Here is a 13801-nt window from a genome sequence, read left to right as displayed (position 1 = left end):
CAATAACCATTGATTTACCAAAAATCCTCTCCATAACATCATATCAGTGAATTCCTACCCCTTTTGTGGTTCCTCTGACTGAGCAAAAGAAACAACCCTAATTTTGAGATTCTATGTCCTAGGATTCTAGCTTTCAGACCACCCTTTCTCAGTGTTTTTCGGAATTCACATGATACGCATTCGACAAACTGACTGGGCCCGCCGGGACAAAACGAAACATTTTAACGGCCATAACCTTTTAGTTATAGGTCAGATCACATTAATGTTTGAGTATTTTTACTCAGTTTTCCAAGCTCTTTCTGATAAAATCACCAGATTCGAAAAATTCGAAGATCAAAATTTTGTTTTTTCCACGCTTCCAGAAATATTTCTTCCGGTCATTTGCCCATACGGACTTGTCGTCAGATTTAGCTTAGCCGTGCTCGTCCATAAAACCCTTAAATCAATCCCTGGCTTCGGTAGAGAGTAGACGTAAATTAAACTCCATATCATTGATTTAATCTTTAAAAACGTGACTATATACAACTATAACCTAAACATAACGTGTTAGTTCATCACAGGGACGCCTGCAAAAGATAAGGGAAGGAGGGGCAGTGTTGGTGCCGAGGGAAAATCGTGAAATTTTTCTACTAACATAATTCCTAGGTGGGTGGGGGGGGGGCGAGGTTGGGGTAACATAATAAAATAGTAACTTGAATACAGTGCCACCCATACAGCTGGGTTTTTTTAACATTGTAAAATAGAGGTTTAAAATCGCGAGAGATGATCCGAAGACTTTAAAGAATGACGGTTTCTTGCGAGCGGCTATACTTTTCCTTTCCGTAGGGTTACCCCTCATTAGGATTACATCATGTTGCGTAGTCATTAGTTATATTGGCAGCTTCCCCCCCCCCCTCCTTATAGTATCTCGATAGAAAATTTCAGGTAAAATCCGCCCAGTGGAAGAAAAGCTTTAGGTATTTCAGCGACCCTTCATGTATTAACATTGATAAAGGATCAAGCAAAGATAGTTGCTTCTTTGGCTAAATATGATACTTCTTGATATGAAGGAAGATAAGAATAACTAATGACTTGAAGATTTGAAGATTTCTTGTTGGCACAAAATCTAAAAATCCAGGCACTCTTTAGGTAAAATTGTGTCTTGTGTCCATTGCCCCTAGAAAGGCATGCTAAATTGGCAATCAGTGCTGCTTGCTACCTAGCTTTAAAAGTAACTGACAACATGAATTTTTTCAAGACCACGGCGAAATTGTACCAGTTGTTTTTATCTACTGCTCAATTTGTTAGCAAAAATTAAAGAATTTTCGGTAGGATTAGGAGGATTGCTTCAGTAAAATTTACTTAAAAGAGTGCATTTTCCAGGGAACTAAAGCATAAAAATTCGAAAATTGTCTGCTCCTTCGGCGCCGCCTCGGGTAGTTGCCTGTCCTGCTATACAGATTTGGCAAAACCATTAGGAAAGTCCGTTATTATCATTTTAAAATGAATGTTGTGAATTATATGCCACGCAGTTGGATTGATAAAATGTATTGCAGAGGTTTGTGACAGCAACTTAAGAATTTCGAGTAATCATGTAAATTTGTCCGCTAGATAAGTCTGTCTGTACAAATGCTTATACTTGCGTACGTTTATGCGTGTATTTATAGGCGAACAAATAGGCGGATAGCTCATGGTGCTTATCAAAAATGGCGCCTTATTTATTCCTTCATACATCTAAGGTTAATGTCACGAAGTCACATTTCTTGCGTAAAGTGTTCAAATTCAGATTTTCTTGTCCTGTTTAGGATCAGTGGCTCTGTTTCTGAAAGGAAATGCATCAGGTAAGTTGAAATCGAATAAAATTAGCAATGAATAGGCACCGCGGGGCATTAAGAAAGATGTGGAGGGATAAGGGATGTTCAACCGCGAATCTCTCAATTCCTTACGTTCTTGGCAATAGTGGGTGCCTCTTCTAAACCTATACTAGCAAGTTTCAACCACTTGAGTTGTCACCCGCTAAACCCCAAAATTTCGCGCCTCTGATAGTAGCAACTACCTGGCTAAAATATGCTTCTATGTGTATTCTAATTTTTGCAAGAAATGATTTGTACTACCATGAAGTTCAATTAGAAGAAGAGTAGAATTCAGGTTTCACATATGATGATAATTCTGATGCTTGAACTTTATAATTGCTTGCTATAAAGTGTAAAGACCAACGAAATAATTTCAAGATTTCAGAGCCGTAAACATTATAACTTACCGTGTATGTAGTGATCCTGTTATGCTATGAATGTTTAATATAATTGGTCTCAAAAAGATAAATCCTCCAGATTCAATATTTTCACTCTAATTGTGGCAAAGTGCCATTGCAGCGTAGAGCGGCTATCAATGATGCATCTCCAGGCACTTTGTTGACAAACTATCTGAATGCCGCAAAGTTTTACGGACAAATTATTTAAGGAGGGATTGAAAGTTTTGAGCAAACGGCAATCTTGAATCGTTTACTTGGACAATGATAATATCGCTTTAAATGTGAATTTCGATTGGGCCTATACTTTCTTAGGTCTTCCACCTGAAAATCCCAGCAACCCCCAACCCCCAACCCCCCACCCAAATAAAGCCTGCATTTTCACCACTGATAGCGACGGCTCTGTTGAGTCGCAAAATCGAGATCAAGCCTGGAGGAAGCAGTAGTAGGGACAGTAAAACACGGCGTTTGTAATTATGAGTCACAATGCACGCAACACAAACATGTCTAGATCTGACTCTGAATTATATCATTACATGTATTCCATTTATTTTCTACAAATAGGCAATGACGATACAATGATGAAGACTTGCTATTTGCCAATAAAATATTCGTTTCGATATAATTATATATTTACACAACCCCACATATCATTCAAAACAAGGATTTAAAATACGATTCTTTCTAATACTTGACTTTGCTAGTACGGAATACTATGTTGGTTGAATTGCCTTCTTCTGCGAGATTTTATAACAATTCTACGCCGTTCTCTACTCAGGCGAAAAACAGAGAGGTCAGTCGTTTGTAATTCTCGATTCAATATATTCATATATCTACATAGTGTGTTTGATTCAGATAACTCGAATCGTCGATAGCTGTACGTTTCGTAAACTCGAACTGTTTCTGCATTCCCCTTGAACATATCCGAATACATTCGAACCCCCGACTACTCGAAATTTCGTCTTCTCGGACCATTTTCTTCCTTCCCTTGGAGGTTCCGTTATCAAGATCAAGAGGTTTTTACCTTCCAACAGATTGAAAGAAAAGTAGATACAATTAACTAACAATACCAAAGGCAGATATAAAGTTAAGCTTGATAGTCTTCGTTGGTTTTAATGTGAATTGAGACTAACTCACCGATCAAAAATGGAACTACGAAGGTGTGTTTAACAGTATACAAGCATGTCAGCTGTTTCTAGTAAGTGATAACACTATTTTCTTGTCTCGTTCTTCACAGGACGAGGTTGCAACATAACAAACTAAATTTACATATGAGAAAGGGCTAATAGTATTATATATTGATCACATGGGAAGATTTAATCTTTTATCGATAATACTTGATTTTTAAGCAAAACTAGCATGCACGACAGAATTCACTCGTCTAATAAGGAATCGATTCTTGATGACTGAGCCTTGATCGATCGAGAGATGTGGTCAAGTCTGAACTGTTCAATATTTCATCATCATCTAAATCCGATGTCATTTGTGCTAAGTAGGAATCCATGTTTTTCATGCTTATGGAACTGTGGAGACTGATCAATGGGTGAAGCGAAGGTACAGTCTCTACAATGTCAAGAAGACCTGCAAAGAAGATAGGTAGCATTATTTTTAATGAAAATGTTGCCAGAATTATTAAATCTTATAGATTTAGCCTCATTTACTCTGAGGTATCAGTCAGTAACAGAAAATGTTACTCCTGTCATGTCCCTCCATTAAAAGTTTAAGGCTGTGAGCCCCTTCATGTCCATTCTCCAGTTTTGAATGTTGACACCATTCATCCCCTCATAAACCTTTCAGCCCTACCATTACCATTTACGATGTGATCCCAACTCTTTGGCTTGCTATAGACGCTAGGTTTTAGGTATATAGATGTTGGATGAAACGAGTAGCAAATTCAGGCTCCTTTACCAACCTTATGTTATAGCGCAGAAGGTTTTTGCATAAAGATCGTAGCGCACGCAGCAAATTTCATCTGTATCGCAGAAAATGTAGAAAATGCAGCAGAAAAGAAAGACGAAGACTCATGTTTGGTTTGCATAACGAAGGTAACTTTTCTGACTTTTTCATAACCACACAAAAGATAAAAGCTTTTTTCGTTTCTCTGAGACACATTGAAATGTTTAAAGTTTCTTTACATTTCGGAGCCAGCGCTGCAAGTTGGTTGAATGTCAGACAGTCCCAATACAGAGATGTTTTCAAAACGTTTCCTGCAAGGTTTTTGGGTAGCTGACTGGAAAAGGGCCTTGCAAAAAGTATGTTTTTTAATGTGTTCTTCCTTGCAAAAATTATAACGCAGAATGCTAGCAAAGACTAGAAATATTGTGGTCATTTTATCATATCTAAACGCGAATATGCTTTCTATATGCGATTATCAAATCTCATATTTGATGCAAATTCTTATAGTTATTAGTTTGATTTTTCTTTAAAAATGGATGACTAAAAATAAAAATGACCTGGGCCACTGAAAAGTGCCAGACAAGCTTTTGATAGCAGGGGATAAAACAAGGGAAATTCAAAAGGAATAAGACGGAGGAAAAAGTCTACTGGATGCATTTCTCGTATATCCAGTCGAATACCAGATACGAAAGAAAATTGAAAAACTGAAATCTTAAAGCCCAAATAACATCTTAGTTTCATAAACTCATTGATAGACAAAGACTTGACAGCATTAACAAAATAATAAGAAAAATCCATTATTGTTCTGTTATTTCAGAGTAATGTACGTAGATAAGTACGTTATTGGTACGTGTGAGCTCTTATAAGCATCCCAAGTCGTGTTTGCAAATCATACAGTAACGTCGAAAGAGGTAGCCTCATACAGTCCATAGTGTTTCATTATCATCATTGAACTGCATTGTTTTAAACAGCAAAATCAACACTGTTTGAAACGATTCAATTCAATGATGTTACCGAAACAGTTGTGGCTGTCTGTACGTAGGTTAGAGAAGAAGTCGCTTGAGTGTCGCAGTTCCAATAATTGCAAAACTACCTCTTTGATAGGGAAGTGCTGAATGGGCCGCAACAGATACCTCGCCCATCTTTCAGGCTCAATAGGGCGAGGTATCTGTTGGAAAATTTATATTCGAGGTTTTCATATCAGCGGGGCAGTGATGGAATGGTAACGCAGGGCGAAGCTAAACTTTTCTGACAAAAATATCGTTATGCCTTAAGAATTTATCAAAAATATGAAAATATTTCAGGGATATTTGATGGCCATCAAGCACAAGTGACAGAAGATAACGCTATGCCTAGTTTTTTATCCTAAAAACCAGAGAGAAACTTCCTAGCTAAGCGGAGGAGCAAACTGCCGAGTGGAGGAGCAAACACCTCCCGCCATGCCACTACATAAAACACTAGAAACAGCACAAGAATTAAAATTTAACAAGAAGGAACGAGTACAGAAACGTGATAAACCTCATTAAAAATTATATCATGGAATTCTATAAAATGATACATTAACTTTCTATAAAATGAAACATTAACTCCTATTTAAAACGTTTTATCGAAATGGCAGCTTCATTCTCACGCGAAATACAGCGCTATAAAGTGCGATAGCGAGGTCAAAAACCAGGTTCGACTTACCATGGCTTCGGAAGGGCTGAGTTAAGATTGGCTCAGACATTTTTCTCCTCCGGGGTAATACTGGGACGAAATCAGGATTTTGCTGTTCTGGTTGGTGCAAAGTAAAACATAAAGTGCATAATGAAATAGTGCTTAAGATCAGTTGGCAAAAATATAAAACGTTACTGTGGAGTAATGTGCAAGGGGAAAACCAATTTTAAACAATTCTTCTGCGTGACTTGATAAGCGCCGATCAAAATATGTTTAAAACAATCCTGATACTATGCTGAGAAATGACTTCAATTTAATGTTAACAAAGTAAATAAGTAAATCCTAAAAAATATCATTTTTTATACAACAAAATAAATCACCTGCGCACTAATTTGATTTTCTGACATTTTAAATTATGCTTACCCATGAGGGTTCTTAATCTTTGACCTCAATTTTTTAAATAAATATTTTTTAATAAAAAACGATTGATGTATGATTTAATAAATGAATTTATTGAAACTAGACACAATTTCTTTACTATAAAACAACCTCTTTTAGTCCCCAGTTCTCAAGCCTACCAATCCCAAAGTTCCACTGTCCTCAATTTTCTCAGTCGTTCGACCCACCAGTTTTCCAATCCTCTAGTCGCCCAGTTTCCAAACCTTCAAATACCTCAGTCCTCCGATCCCCCAGTTCTTCAGCCTTACAATGACTTGGTTACTGAACCCCCAAATAACCTCAGTCCTCGGAACCCCAGTTCTCCAGCCTTCCGATCCCCTAGTTCTCCAGCCTTACAATGCCACAGTTACCGAGCCCCCAAATCACCTCAGTCCTCGGAACCCCAGTTCTCCAATCCTAATATCCCCCAGTTATCCAGCCTTCCGATCCCCCAGTTCTCCAGCCTTTCCATCCTCCAGTTCTCCAGCCTTACAATCCCCCCAGTTTCCAAACCCTAAAATCCTTCAGAACCCAATCCTCAACCTTCACAGTTCTCCTACCCCCATTTTCCGCTCCCCAGTCTCCAACCCAATCGAAACACTGCATTCACGAGCACGTACTTAATTGATTGTTTGTAAATCGTCACGAGAGTTGCACTTTACAAGCTATGATAGATCACTTTAAATTTAATTTACACAACAAAATGTACCACACTTATGAAACTCACAAAAACACGTCGAAATTACTTTCATATTTATATGCACAATCTACCATTTTATCCACAACTTCAAACCATTTTAAAATAATAATAAAAAGTTTCGTTTCTAGGAACAATAGCAATCATTGTCGATGCCTATAAAACCAATTTAAAGTTCATTTTAAATTGTACCCCTCTTTTTGAAAATGAAGAATTTTCTTTAAATCCTGCCCAATATAGGAGATTATTTTCAAATAATGCCTACTATATTTATTATAAATTGTTTTCAAAAGGTGAGTTGAAGATTAAATTCTTTCATAATAGGTAAGAAAAAGTGGAAAATGTTGTGTCACGGCTAACATGCGTTTTACCTACAATTAGATTAAAAATCGAGCGATTTAACCTTTATAAGTAACAAAAATAATTTAAAGAAAACAACAAATCAACTGCAAGCGCGGTCAAATTCAATGAGAAACTACCGTGTTTTCAAAGTTGACCGTATGATCCCGAGCAGTAAAAGGGTTTGCGGCAAAATACTCCACGTACAAAGTTTGTTTAAAGACTCATTGCTAACAATGAGCCACTGCGCTACGCAAGCATCCCATAATGCATTTTTAGACAGTCTGAAATCAACTTTGGTTAATCCGTAGAAGTTTACTGCCATTGATCGTCGCAACGCTCGCAAAGGCCCATTGTTGGCAATGAGTCTTTAATGTTCAAAGCCGCAGTTTACGCAACTGGCCTAGGAATTGACTTTTTTGTTGTAGTAAGTATAAAAGAACTGGAGCAGGTTGCTTAGCAAATAATAATGTCTTAGTAGGTAGTCTACGAGTGTCATTTCCAAGAAACGTCAAAAGTATGCAATGCAAAATGATATCTTCAGTGCTTCTTTAAAACATTTTCTAGCAATGAAAACACACTTCAGAACTAACCAATCGCACCGTAAAATTTTAAGATAGCACAAAAATAGGGAACCCTTTTGCTGCACATTGGAAATATCTAAAGCAAAAATGCAATGAAGGAATTATTTAGGAATAACAAGATTCTTTGTTGTTGAGCTATTTTGAGATGTGTTCCATGGTATTAGGCAGAACAATCTATGATACAGCTGTAGGAAATCAAACCAGCATCAAATGTAGGAAGCATCTGTGGAACAATGTCGATAATGGTTTGCCTTATCCATGACAACCATCCAACACCAACAAGAATTACTCAAATCTTAAGCAAAATCGATGCGCAAATATATATTTTTTAGTTACTATGGTAGCCATTAGTATAAAACTTAGAATTTATACGCATAAAAGACGAAACTTTATGATTGGTTTTGTAATAAGGGAAAACCTTTATTAAATATGAAAAGCATTTTTTTAATTTTATAAATGTAATTCATTGGTAAATAAGTGTTTACCATTTATGTTTTATAGGAAGGAATATATTGTTGAAACTGTATCCATAAATAAATACACTGTTGACTGAATCTCTTTAAAAGAAAATTCGCAATTAATCTTTGAAGGTTAGAAAATTGATGCCTCATTCTAATTATAAACCAAAACAACAAGGAAATCATGTGTGTTCTTAAATTGCAAAGGAAAATCAAGAGCCTCCTTTCACGAAAGAGGCCAAAGTAAAAGCGGAGACGAATGAAATGAAATGTCGTAAGACTCACCAACACTCCTCGTCATTAATGGGTCAATATTCTTTTTAGCTCGCAAGGATGAAGGCGTTGAAAAAATTGAGCTTTGAGACGTGGAAGTAAGCGGTGCACTGCAAGTTCTGAGATTTTCTTGAGACGAGGATTGTCTACTACCGCCGATTGATTTGATTGATCTGAGTGAATACTTTGGCACATAGGGAGGAGGCATCGCAGGACCTTTGGAAGCAAAAAACGACAACAAATCAATTCGATATACAAACGAATTATAAAAACAATTCCAGAAAAGCTCAAGGAAGAAAAGTTTCTGAAAAATATCACCATTAACCGTGTACTGACATTGAATAATGGTTATCTAAAATAGAAGACACCTCAAAACTTTCTACTTAGTTATTAATTGACAGCCATTTTAGAAGTTTGGAAGATTTTGTTGGCACACTTTCTGGCTTTGGCACTACGCTCTCCCAGGAACAGAAGTCCTACTCCAACTTATACACTGTTAATTACTCGTATAAAACCGACATATGAAGTAGCACCTTATGATTAGACACACTGCATTAGTGTACACTATTCTTCATACCTGTTTTTAGATATATGTAGGTGAAACAAGCTACTAAATTAAATATTTCAAGTAGGCACTTTCCCTAAAAAGCAAATTGCTTAAGAGTGTACAAGTGTATGTCTCAACTTTCGCAAAGTTACTCCAAATCATCTATAGCAGTCTTGCTTGCTATAATACAAGAGCTTTACCTTGAAACTTCATAGGGGGCGGAGAAGATCTTAGGCCTTTAGTAATTGCCTTGTTGTATTGCAAAACAGTGACTGGCATGCGATGCTCTACTGCAGACACAATTGACTGGGTGTCGTTGTCTCCGTCTGAAGATCGCCTAGTTCTTGTGTGTGAAGATTCTGGATGTGAAAAAAATGATAATTCAAAAACTACAACTACAGATAGTTTTTAAGATTAAAAGATGGGAGGAGCGAAACGAACAAACAAGTTCGACAGTTAGCTTAATTGACGGGGGGTGAGAAAAAAACGAACAAGAAGTACAAAAAAAGCGACAATCAATTGTGAGCAGGGATCAAAGTCGGGACTAGAAAATTGTTGAAACCCCCTGGGTGGCCAGACTCCTAACAGTCCAGCATTATCGGTATTTAGGACGGACAACTCGGGTACAGGTATAAAACACAAATAACAAGCTCCCACGAACATCAGATAGTTTCATAGAATCACGAAGCATAACTGTAATGTTCACATAATTAGTATCCCGTATGTACACCAAGTCCCGTATGTAATTCACCCGTGTAATCCCGTACACACGTGTTTTGTTACTGCGTTTATATGTATGTAGTTTTATATGTATGGAGTTCATAAACAGTTGGTATTTTAGTAATTATATTATCATGGACATTTCTCTATGATCAGCTCCTAAAACATTATAATAACTAGATAATTTTTTCCTGCTATTATCTATAGATAGATACATACCTACTTGAAATTTAGGTTCAAGATAATTTTACATACTTTCTTTGGCCCTTCTCTTATCATAATCCTCTTCGGTCTTTGAATTCGATTGATTTCTCCCACTCCTTGTGTCTGCCTTCCTTTTGCCAATTTTTATGATCTGATCAGGAGTTTTTAGGCCAGGGCTGAAATAGAGCTCCACGTGAAATCTGTTGTCTGAATGTGGATCTGCCATCGGATCTTCATACTGCATCAAAACTATTTGCGTGAGATAACTCAGCTCTGAGACCTCACCGATGTAGTCACATGCTCTTTTCCATTGCTCGTCATTGATTTCCTTAAAAAGTAACAAATATCAAATTTCTCAAAGGAAATGGAAAGTATAGGCGGTAATTTCAATCTTGCTTTTTGAGAGAGAACTGGTTTAATATCAAAGTGAGCTAATTGTACAATTCAAATTATATCCTTGTTACTCAAAATTTTCTATGAAAAAAATAAACCTTTCCAGTAAACTTACGTGACTTATACTAATTGCGCCTTGCTAATTAAGTTTAAAATGGCATTATTTGTGCATAAAATATAGCTTTTAAGTAGTATGATATGAGATTTCAAATTTATTATCAAACGTAAACATATTTGCAAAATGTTAAAAACCCGAGAGCGCCATCCATGTACTTTTTAAATCCTGACTATCTTTCTAATACTACTGAGAATAACTTACGTATGTTATATGACAAAGCAAAAAAATTAACACATATAAAAATTTTTTAGAACTAAGTTTTATGAAAAGTCCTTAAAAAATCTATTATTGCTTACTGATTCAGCCTTAGGATTAATCTAACTTTAGCAGAAATGCAAAGAAACGTAAACTTACATCACAAACTTCGCCATAACGAAGGCCAGCTAGCATACAGTGCACGTGACTCTCACTGGTGAAGTACAACCTTGTTCTCACGTGTCGATGGGGAGTGACAACATCTTTTGAATACCTTTTAAACAAAAATATTATGAATATCTATATATAGAAACTTTTTTGTTTATGCTGGCATGAAATATAAAGAGCAAAAATAGTCAGATTGCCTATTTGTTATAAAGAAGATATCCATGCATAAAAATCTGCATTTTTCAGATAAGCGAGGGTAGATTTTTGTTCAATGAGTACACTTCAGTCACATAAGGTTCAGGTTCCTTTATAAAATTTGTGCTTTCTAGTCATTTTTTTGAATTGCCTGTTTTGCGGTATTTTGCAACTTCAAAACTTGATTAGCTATACCGAAATTCCCAGCTTTCTTCCGATGAGGTCAAAACCAGGCCATACAATGTGGATATTTTAGTGGTCTAAAATTACTGTTTAGATTGCAGGTTTGAGTATAAAAACAGGTTCTTATAAATTGTGCTTCATGGTGTACCGACGATCATAAGTAAGCGAGCTGAAGAGAATCTAAAATCTTAAAATTAAACCTAGGATCCAGTCTGTGCACTGTTTCATTTTCATTATCCACCGTGTGTTTCAAATCTGCTCTTATTTTCTTCAGCAACCGATTGCAAACTTGCTTTGAAATGTCTAATTTTTCTTTCTTAGTTATGCCATACTCCTATTAAAAAGGAAAATGAATAAACATATTTCATATTAAAAATTTGTAAAAGCTATATATAATCAACCAACAGCATAAAAATCGAAAATCAGTTAGGTTCCATGTAATACTAAGGCAATTTCGTTCGACTCCACAGAATACAAAAGGTCGGTTAATGAAATTTGGTATTGAATAAAGCAAACTTTTTACAACATACTAAAGCATTGTCCTCAGAATATAAAACGTCAGAATAAGGGTCTAAAAGAGCAAGATGGAATTTTTGACCCGTATTGGAAAATTTTTGCTTTTTTCAAAGGCATTTTTAAGTTCTCACCGCCAAAAAAATATTAACATAAGGTCAAGCAAAAATCTATATCCAGTTGCCAATCGAAGGCAATATGAGAAGAAGAAGAGTTGTTTTGATTGGCTCCTTCGTTTTGACCAATTAGCTACCCCTAATAAGAAATTTATAGTTGGCAGCTGCGATGGAGGCTGTTTTCTAGCCATGACACTAAAGAGCATCATTTGCTTGTTCCAAAAGACTATTCCCTTTGATAACCCAATGATCACTTCGTTACTGTACGATTTTTAATGGCATTGGTAGGTTCATGGAAATCATTTTATTAGAGCATTAAAGTCTTTTGATCTCCATACTTAGGTCAATTAGCAAGGTTGAATTCAACAATCCCCTTTTTCTCTTTAAAAAATGTTGGTTTGCTATAAAATATGTATGTGACTCAATGAAAATCACAATCTGCCAATCTTCCATAAGGTGCCGTATAGGCAAACTATACACGCTATTGGCTTTGGCGGTTCTAAGTCACAACTCCGAGTTACATGCTTGGTTCGAACATTAATCAGGCTACAAAGCGTAACTCGTGTGATATTTACCTAAGGAAGAAGTAATAAAAATAGTAGCATTAACATGTAGTCGTTTGGCGTTTCAGTGACTTATTGCAGGCATACTATTGAACAAAAACGTACCTGAGGAATAACGATGTCTGCTAGAGACTTTGACATCTCGAACAATTCAGGGATGTTCTTCAGACCTAATGACCTAATCAAAATTCATATAAATGAAAAATGTTTAGAGCTTTGGCTATTCAATAAAGTTAGTGAAGATAAAATTGAATATGAAAGTAAAAATCCACAGGTATAAATGCTTATAACTGAATTTGATATAATAAGTTTGCTATTTAATTGATTTCAATGATACATTTTAAGTTCCCTTTATCAGATGTCATTACCAGCCTATTCCGAGGTGACCTAATTCATTTTGACACAAATTTATGTTAGGGGTTTCTACAAACCTGTTATGCAAGTAATCATATTTCACACAGTCATAGATATCCGGTATGAGGCTGATATCATATTTCCCATCGCCCATTTTGAAATCCTATAGGAAAAATTAAACAAAATTTCAATTTTAAGAGACTTGAGAGACCTTGCCTTCATCTTAATCAAACGGTCTTAATTCAAATTGACAGATAGCAGTTGAACTTCTTTTAATGTAAGTCGACAGATGCCAGACCATCTGTCTATAATAAATACTGTACAAATTTTAAAAGATCTTATTTATTAACGATTATTTTCTTAAATAAGGTCATTTACGTTTCCTCTTTTGGACTGTGCAGGCATCATTTGTTTCGATTTTTACAAACGCTTTCTGTCAACACATGTAAGCTCCTCTGCCTCTCTCTAAGCTGCTAGACAGGGAATTCAAAAAATGCTTGAAAACGTAAAAATATCAAATACTTTACATATGATTTGCAAAAAAAAATTTACAAGCACTGGATGACACAGTACCCAATGCGAAGATATGTATTGAATCGAGCAAGCATACAAAGAAACGAATTTCTTCTAAAGTTGGCTTTATAATGAGACATCTTTTAAATGATAACACAAGTGAAAATAAACAAAGAACGGTGCCAACCTTCTCAAGCTTCTGCCAGCGATGCTCCATAAGCCTAATGCTTTCATCGTGATACAAGATCGGAGCTGTTAATTGAATAATGAAAAATTCACATCAGCACGTATCTCAAATCAATTGGAAAATCAAAGAGCTTACTCTATTAAATATCATGTGCTCGTTACCTAAAGAAAAAAGCTTTAGAAGAGAATTTCCCAAAGTACCATTTTCATATACCGTAATTGTTAATAAAAGACAAAAACTTCTTCAGGTTAATGACATGTTGAC

At 36.0% G+C, this 13801-nt stretch overlaps 1 protein-coding gene across 3 annotated transcripts in view; it reads right to left on the bottom strand.

Annotated features, from left to right (window-relative positions):
• Positions 1-2607: 2607 nt before the first annotated feature.
• LOC135691054 (inositol hexakisphosphate and diphosphoinositol-pentakisphosphate kinase 2) overlaps positions 2608-13801 on the bottom strand; it is a 28074-nt gene continuing 16880 nt past the window's right edge. Inside the window, exons 13-22 of one of the 3 annotated variants that reach the window (XM_065208796.2) lie at positions 13538-13602; positions 12915-13000; positions 12589-12661; positions 11492-11625; positions 10905-11019; positions 10091-10367; positions 9316-9474; positions 8581-8784; positions 5810-5896; positions 2608-3808 (exon numbers count right to left, since the gene is read on the bottom strand). In XM_065208796.2, coding sequence (XP_065064868.2) covers positions 3609-3808; positions 5810-5896; positions 8581-8784; positions 9316-9474; positions 10091-10367; positions 10905-11019; positions 11492-11625; positions 12589-12661; positions 12915-13000; positions 13538-13602 — 1400 coding nt within the window. In that variant the 3' untranslated portion in view covers positions 2608-3608. The remainder of the gene's footprint in view (positions 3809-5809; positions 5897-8580; positions 8785-9315; positions 9475-10090; positions 10368-10904; positions 11020-11491; positions 11626-12588; positions 12662-12914; positions 13001-13537; positions 13603-13801) is intronic. The other 2 variants (XM_065208795.2, XM_065208797.2) reach the window with 2 other exon arrangements.

The sequence above is a fragment of the Rhopilema esculentum genome, chromosome 4 (assembly GCF_057945365.1).
Source record: "Rhopilema esculentum isolate cy_ngs chromosome 4, ASM5794536v1, whole genome shotgun sequence".
Classification (NCBI taxonomy): domain Eukaryota; kingdom Metazoa; phylum Cnidaria; class Scyphozoa; order Rhizostomeae; family Rhizostomatidae; genus Rhopilema; species Rhopilema esculentum.
Note: the sequence above shows the minus strand (reverse complement) of the source record. Positions and strands in the feature narration are given on the sequence as shown.